This window comes from Galeopterus variegatus, unplaced genomic scaffold, assembly GCF_000696425.1.
Source record: "Galeopterus variegatus unplaced genomic scaffold, G_variegatus-3.0.2 Scaffold1104, whole genome shotgun sequence".
NCBI classification, from domain to species: Eukaryota; Metazoa; Chordata; class Mammalia; order Dermoptera; family Cynocephalidae; genus Galeopterus; species Galeopterus variegatus.
Window position 1 is genome coordinate 299,440 of NW_007727215.1, and position 8,155 is coordinate 307,594.

General features: G+C 39.3%; 1 protein-coding gene across 1 annotated transcript in view; it reads right to left on the reverse strand.

Moving 5' to 3' along the window:
* Positions 1-8,155, reverse strand: part of SPEF2 (sperm flagellar 2) — a 200,523-nt gene that overhangs the window by 172,779 nt on the left and 19,589 nt on the right. Inside the window, exons 6-7 of the mRNA XM_008574789.1 lie at positions 7,778-7,842; positions 1,995-2,181 (exon numbers count right to left, since the gene is read on the reverse strand). Coding sequence (XP_008573011.1) covers positions 1,995-2,181; positions 7,778-7,842 — 252 coding nt within the window. The remainder of the gene's footprint in view (positions 1-1,994; positions 2,182-7,777; positions 7,843-8,155) is intronic.

Consider the following 8,155-nt stretch of genomic DNA (forward strand, 5'->3'; position numbering starts at 1 on the left):
ATAGTCTTAAAAATTCAGTGCTAATAGCATCCTAATGGAAAGTGAGGAAAGTCAGAAAGAATTCATTTGCCCCTTTTCTAGGTAAATATCAGACCTAGATGATAAGCAGAAAAACAATTAAGATAAAACCTTGTAGCCAACACACAAGTGTTTTGTAACATAAATATAAGTGTGTCCAAAATCCCATTGCTAGGTAATGAAATTTGAAATGGGTAGTTATTTTAAATGTTCTTTTCAGTTATCTAATTTCCATAATTTGCAATTCTTCTAATTAAAAGGGAGATGATTAAGATATAAGTGAATGTGAAGTAGTAACCTTCTGGCACAAAGAGATGTCCGGAGTTGTTCCTGGAAAGTTTCACCAAGAAAGCAGGAGAATCTACGAATAAATATTTTCACTTCTCAATGCTTCCAGGAAGACTTTATTTCCCTTCAGTGAACAAAACCGCTGAGCAGACCAGATGTGGTTAGAGGAACAAAAGAAGCATCTTCAAACGGTCTTTCATGTTTTAGACGTACAGATTTGTCCTATTTAAATTCCCAACTGAAATCATCTTCCTCCCCAAGCCTATTCTCCTCATCGTCTTCCTTATCCCAGCAAATGACGCCTCCATCCACCCAGGTGCACAAGCTAGAAATTGACTTTTGTCCCACCTTTTCACTCCCCCATCTCTAATGAGTCATTAAGTCCTATCGATTTTACTTCTAAAATAACTCTTGAAGGCACGTCTCTCAATCCCCATTGCTACACCCTAAATTTAAACTGGGATAATCTCTTATCTGGATTAAACCAACAAATAGGACTTGGTTTGCCCTCCTATAATTTATTCACCAAACTAAAGCTGGGGTGATATTTCTAAAGGCAAACCTGACCTTGTCCCTCTTATACCCCTTTGCACTCAAATAGGAAATTGTAAAATCTCCTATTTCCCTCTGCACAGTTTACAAGGCTCATTATGATTTGGCGTTTGGTGACTCCTGCCAGAGGACGTGACTTTCAGTTAGCTAAAAGCACTGAGCCTTTCCATGTGATACTCTCTCCTCTGGAGACACACTTCACCTTCCACCATTCCAGCCTCCCCTCACCCCAACTCCACCACAACCCCCCACCCTCCATTAGGTAACTCCTGACCTTCCTCATGCTTCAGTTAAAGTCCTCCAGACACTGTCCCCTGAACTAGGCCGGGTGGACCTCCCTCCTGAGTGTCAGTCCCCACCCCCCATCACCTTCATAGCCCTTTCATACTCTAATGTACTTGCTTGTTTCTAGATCCCCCCCCACCTCTAGACAGCAAGCTTTGTGAGACCAGGTTTCTTGTTATTTGCTCATTCTTGTATCTCTGGGCCTAGCATGGGTACCCCGAGCATAGAAGAGGTTCAGTACATATTTGTTCAATGTAAGAGCTGATCAGTGATTCCCAAAGTGTAGCTGCATCAGAATCACCCAGAGCATCTGTTAACACAGATCACTGGGCTCCACCCCCAGAGCTTCTGATTCAGTCTGGGGTGGGGCCCAACAATGCTGGTGCTGCTGGTCTATGAACCATATTTCGAGAACTACTGGAGAAGACTAATGAACAAATCGAGAGCATGAACAAGTTTTTCATATTTTCATTAAAATGTTGCCTTTTGCATCTCAATGTATTAATGCATACACATGATTAACAGATTTTAGATTCCTTTTTTTTGCAGTTTTTTTTATTGTGGTAAAATGTACATTACCTAAATTTTACCATTTCAAACATTCTTAAGTGTACAATTCAGTGGTATTCAGTACATTCTTAATGTGATGTAACCATCACCAGATTTTAGATTCTTTTGTAAGTATGTCAGGGCTTTTTCTAAGTGTATTTGCTGTTATGATGTGAGGATGTGTCAGTGATATTTGATTCAGAGTAGTGGACAATACATACACTGTATAAGATACATACTTGTGCATATATATTTTGTAAAATTCCCAGCAATAATATTTAACCAATATCTAAATATCTTACCTCTTGTGCTTCGTGGGCTATTAACTGGTCCATTAACAATCTCCGCCGTCTTTTCTCCCTTTGTTCTCTTGCAAAAGCATCTTCTTCTAGGCGCTTCTGGATTTTTTTAATGTAGTCATCATCCGAGTAAGTGTTTAACAAATCAGTAGTTGTCTGGCCTGCTGTATCTAAAGAAGTTTTGGATGCACTAAGGACAATAAGTTTTTATTTTAGATTTTAAAAAATAACGTGATCACATGCTGCTACTTATGATTATGGAGGAAGACCTCAGGAGAAGTCTCCCTTGAGTTCTCTGTTAATTTAGTAATACAAGCACTGAAGCAAATATTAGAACATCGGTGTGACACCCATAGCTTCACCCCATTTCTGAACTCTGTCTGTGAGGTCCTTAGCATAGCTCTACCCAGAGATTCTGGATTCCTCTCCCTCTTTGTCCTGATGGCTCTGGGCCTCTTGCCTCCCCTGTTTTGAGTCAGCAGTAAGCAGACTACTGATAACCCAAGTGCCAGGAAAAACAGAAAGTAACGTCAGGTCAATAGAGAGTACTTCTATGGATAGTTCCATACGCTACCACTCTCCTCTCAGTTATGAAAATGAGAGCCACTCTATGAACTGCAAGATGCATTTCTGACTGCTTAGGATAGTGGCTCAGCTCTTAATGGAAACTCAGTAGCTGAAAGTTGACTTGCCTATCATACCACACTCACATGCACAGGTCTGACCTGGCCCCTTGCTCAAGTCCTAGAGACTCAAGTGAGAAGACCTCAGGACTCTCATTCTGCCTCATATACAAAACTTAAAGGATCGGGAAGAGCCTGGTGGTCTTCCCAGAAGTTTAGCACATTCAATTTAGTAAGCCTAATGATGGCTTAGTGCAGAATTTATAGCTTCATTCAAAAGTAAAAGATACATTTTTATGTATATAAGGATCAAATAACCAATTCTCATCTGCAAATTACTTTAAAAAGTAAACAAAATGCAACAACACAATAGCACAAGATATACCATAATGTTAACTTGCCGTAATGTTTGTTATGAGTAATCATTGTTTTTAATGTTATGAGTAATTTTAATGTATTTGGTTTAAAATATAACTTATAATTTTGTTAAAAAACCAAGGACACATTATTAATGTGTATAGGGTCTAAATAGTCATCAATTCTCATATAGACAGAATTACTGTTATAAACCTATAGTTAATTCATGTTCAATGATGTAATAATTGCATATTTATAATACAGGTCTTATTCAATTATAGGTCATAATTTGAGGTTTGCTGCTCCCAGCTGAACTCCGAGGCTATAAGAAAAGTCTCCTATTTTCCTCCTCCCTGAACCTGTGCCTCGCATGCCTGGCAAGCAGTTGATGTCTGCTAAATTTCAAATAATATGCTGAGAATCACTATGTAAATTTTAAAATCACACAATAACATTCTGATTATTTTTTCAGCAGGGGCTCAACCCTTGGTTGTACAATAGTCTCCTCTTACTAAGTTTCACTTTCCATGGTTTCAGTTATGTGTGTCAACTGTGGTCCAAAAATATCAAGTGGAAATTCCAGAAATAAGCAACTCATGAGTTTTAAATTGTGAGCTGTTCCGAGTAGTGTGATGAAATCTTGCGCAGTCCCCCGACGCATGTGGGACATGGATCATCCCTTTGTCCATCATATGTGCACTGTATATGCTCCTCCCTCATTAGTCACTTAGTAGCCATCCCATATATTAAAGCTACTGTCATACTGCAGTGCTTGTGTTCAAGTCACCGTTATTTTATTTAATAATGCCCCCAAAGTGCACAGTAGTGATACTGCCAAATTGTTATAATTGTTCTATTATTAGTTGTTGTTGTTAATCTCTACTGTGTCTAATTTATAAATTAAACTTTGTCATAGGTATGTATAGAAAAAAACAGTATATATAGGATTCGGTACAATGAGCAGTTTCAGACATCCACTGGTGGTCTTGGAACACATCCTTCATGTGTAAGGGAGACTACTGTGTTCTATCACTCAGAGAAGTTGAGCACAAACTTTGTAGCTACCAAAGACTTGGTAAGGTCAAAGACAGAGTTTCGTCCTATTTATTAAGATCTAGTACGATTAAGTATTTATAAAAATTGTGTGGTATAACACTTTTAGATCATTCATCAAAATTCTAATTATACTTTTACTTAAGTGTGTTGTTTAAAAGATTCTGCCCTGGATTGAGCATGGGTTAAAAGCCCTCTCAAATTATACTTACGTTGCTAATAATATACCTAACACATTGTTTTTTGTTTATTTATCAACTAGTCCATCCATTGATACATCCATCTGTTCATCTGCTATCTTACTCCAGTAAAGGTATAAAAAAAGCTACATGATATTTATTTGAATAATCATTTTCTTGAGGGCAGCGATTATATTTTCTTTGTATATGTTTGCTTGCCAGATCTCTATAGAGGTTAATAATTGTATGTGTATGAATTACTAGTAAGAGAATCCCCCACAAAATTTGTATTGAAAAAAAAAAGCAGTTGCTGGGAAAAGCCTCATAACCTATTAAAATATTAATCCAAATGCCAAATTATAGCAGCCAATAACCTCAGCTAAATAAATAATAAATACTATCTGGTATTTGTTTATCTAAAAAATGAAAAAACTGAGAAACCTTGTACATGTGGGGAAAAATAACCATGGGAGCTCTTGCATTATTAGCATTAAGACATCATTTCATTCTTCCACAAAAGAAAAAAGATCAACTTGAAAGTAACATCCCTGAGGATGCTCAGCAGTGGACTATGAAAGAGGCGCCTGCAGAAAGGACCCCTTAAGTTCAAGCTGTGAGAAGATCTTAGTGCTTTCTGGCAGGAAGGTAGTTCAAAGTTTCTGAATAAGACCAGAACATTCTTCATTCTAATCTAAGAATTCAGAATGAACTAAAAAAGAAGTGATTAATAAAGGGGCTTAAGGAGGGCCATATTGTACCATGGCCATTGTTTTCTTTAAAAGTTTGCTCTAGACCAGTGCCTCTCAATATTTTTCTTCTCAGAGCCATCAGAGACAATGATCTTTGTGTAGCACACTGGAAGGGATTTAGAGACTCAGATGAGACGGCTTATAGCCAAAGGCGACTGTTCCAGAGACTTCAGCTGCCCCGGGCTCTATTCTGCTGCTCTAAGAAGAGAGTTTATCAATATCTCATGGCTCCGCAGCTGGAAATCTCTAGCAGGACCAAGTGGAGGCTTCTGAAAAGAAGGAACCTGTGACAGATACTGCTATTTCCCTTCCTTTTACCTCAAAACAGAGCATAAATTTTATTCAGGGAAACAATGTACCCAGCTAAAACTACATTGCCCAGCCTCCCATTTGGCTAGGTGTGGTCATGTGATTGAATTCTGGCTCATATGATATAAGCAGAAATGATATGTGAGACTTCTGGGAAGACCTTCAAAGGAGCTATTTCATATAAAAGATAGCCACTTTTTGCCCATCCTCCTTTCTGATGTCTGGAACATGGGCCAAATGGCCAGAACCCCGGCAGGCATCTTGTATGATGAATGTGACCTGGCAGGATGAAAACCACACAACAGGACAGTGCAGCAAAAGCAGAGCAAGGAGGAGCCTTACTCCTTGATGACCTTGGAGCTGCAACACATGCTCCTTACCTTCTGATTTCTATTAAACGGGAGAGAAGTAAACTTCTAATTTAACCCACTGTTGTTTTGGAGTTTCTAAAGCTAGAAACCTAGGGTCAGAATAGCAACTTTTTTCTGGGTTGGCAGAGGCAATAAGGAGCAGGGTAAACATAGCTGTATTGTACAGGGATGATCTTTCAAACATTTAATAGTGAACAGGGCAAGGATACTAATCAATTGAAATTAATACTGGTGCAGGGCTCAGAAGACACAGCTGTGCTTGGTGTTAAATCTCGTTGCTAAACTGTGTGGAAATTGAAGGGTACAAGGAAAGGGGCCGGCTGGAGAGCTACACAGAATATCATTCACCAACAAGCAACAAGGTATTTCAATACTTTAAGATGGTCTTTCTAGTGGACACCATCTGTTTATCATCAAAGAGCATGTGACTGGTGAGATGAGTGAAAGAGAAGAAACTGGATGGTTTCGTGGGCCAAGGTTGGGGTGGGTCTGGTGGGGTTCAGGTGGTGGCTGCATGGATGAGTAGGACTGGACCGGGTGGTGTTTAGGGGACAGAAGAAATGCTGATAAATGAGAGTGGAGATCAGAATAGGGCATTAGAAGTTTCTGCAGAGGGTAGGAAGCAAGGTAATGCATGTGTCCTCCATTTTGCTTGATTTTCCTGACTTCGTCACCATTTCTTTCTTCTGGCTTTTTTTCTTACTTGTCTTCATTTGAATCCATCCATCCTTTCCTCCAGAAATATTAATGTGGGATTGAAGTATGTAATGTTTCTGATTTTCTTCTTTAACAGATTTATTTCATATTCCATAAAACATAAATGAGTAGAGTTTTGATAGTTTCCATTTAAACATGCAGAAAAATCCGAGATACTCCTATGTAATGCAGTTTCTAATGGTTTATTTTCTGTGAATTGATGTTTCCAATAGGAAACAAAGCGATAAGGGATCTTTATCTTTAGGCAAATGAAGCCCATTAACTAGGTGCAATGAACTTGCCAAACTATTTTTGTGACATTCAGTCAACAAACTCATTCTACAACTCTTTACTGCTGGTTCCTGTGCTAAATACGAAGGATATAACATGAGAGAAATCAAACTAGAGTCTAATAAAGGCTGTGATGTAACAAATTTAAATTAGTGGTAACTCGAAACAATTTTAGACAATGTTTTTTTAAAAAATGTGTAAACTTAGAAGAATAAGCATAGCATAGAAATATAAATCAACTTCATATTTTATAATAGTCACTTTCCCTCTAGATCTTTATAACATTTGTTAACGAACAATTAATCTGAATTTTAGCTCATTTATCTTCTTTCATATACTCTGTTGATGAATATTTTCTGTTGGAAAAATATAGGAAAAATGCTCAGGGCCCCTCAGATGTTCAGAATCTTGCTGAGGCATGTGCGCTCAGGTGTTCCTTGGTTATCGTCTAGTGTAATTGCACATGTGCACCCAGGTGTCCTGCGAGCATTTGATGTAAATAGGCATGTGCGCTCAGGTGCTCCTTGGTTATCGTCTAGTGTAATTGCACATGTGCACCCAGGTGTCCTGGGTTATGGACTTAAGGATAAGGATGAGTGGCTCTGATCCACGGTGCCTCCCATCCATGGGATGCTCCCCTGTGGGGGGGCGTGGGGAGGCTGCTACTGCTGCTGCAGGCTGCTGCTACTAGTGCTCCCGGAATGCTCTGCAAGGCCACTGCCACTGCCAGACCTATAAGCTACCAGACCTGTATGCTTCTGCCACTGAGGAAGCTGAGGACTGAGCTCATGTCATCTGCCAACAGCTCCTGGAATTGTTCCCAATTACCTAGCATGGACCTGCGTGTGAGGGGTCTGGGGACCCAGCCTGGCATGTGAGGGTTCTGGTGACCCAGTCTGTGCAGCGGGTTTGGAGGGTCTGAGCCCTAGGTCTGACAATATAAATGGAAACTTAGTATAACTAAAATAATGAAACATTTTGGCTTTAGTTATGATTTGCCTTACTTTGCAACTGGCATCGTCAGCAGGATTACTTTACATTTTCCAAAGTGAAAAGATCCTTGGAATAGCTATTTCAGATGAACTATTTCTAAATATTCAAAAGTTATATGTAAAACAGAATGCAGTTTTGTGATTGTCAAAATAGTTCACATCCCACCTTTCTTTTGCCTGAAGATCCTTTTTTATTAATGCTTCAAACTTCTTAATCTCATTGGCCACATCCTTAAAAGAAATTAATCATCAGTTCTTTGCCTCTAAAAACCATTGAAAATCTTCATTTACCATATTCATTCAAGTTAAAAGGTGACATGTACTACTAATTCAAGATAACTAGGAGCCAAGATATGAAAAGCTGCATTCAAGAATTTTTTTTTTTCCTTTTTGTCTTTTTTCGTGACCGGCAATGGATCGCAACCCTCAGTGTCACGCCCATACCGGACCGGGACCGGCAATGGGATCGCAACCCTCGGTGTTGCGCCCGCACCTCGCTCAGCCAGTGAGCCGCGGGTCTGTATGTGGGATCTGAACCCTCGGC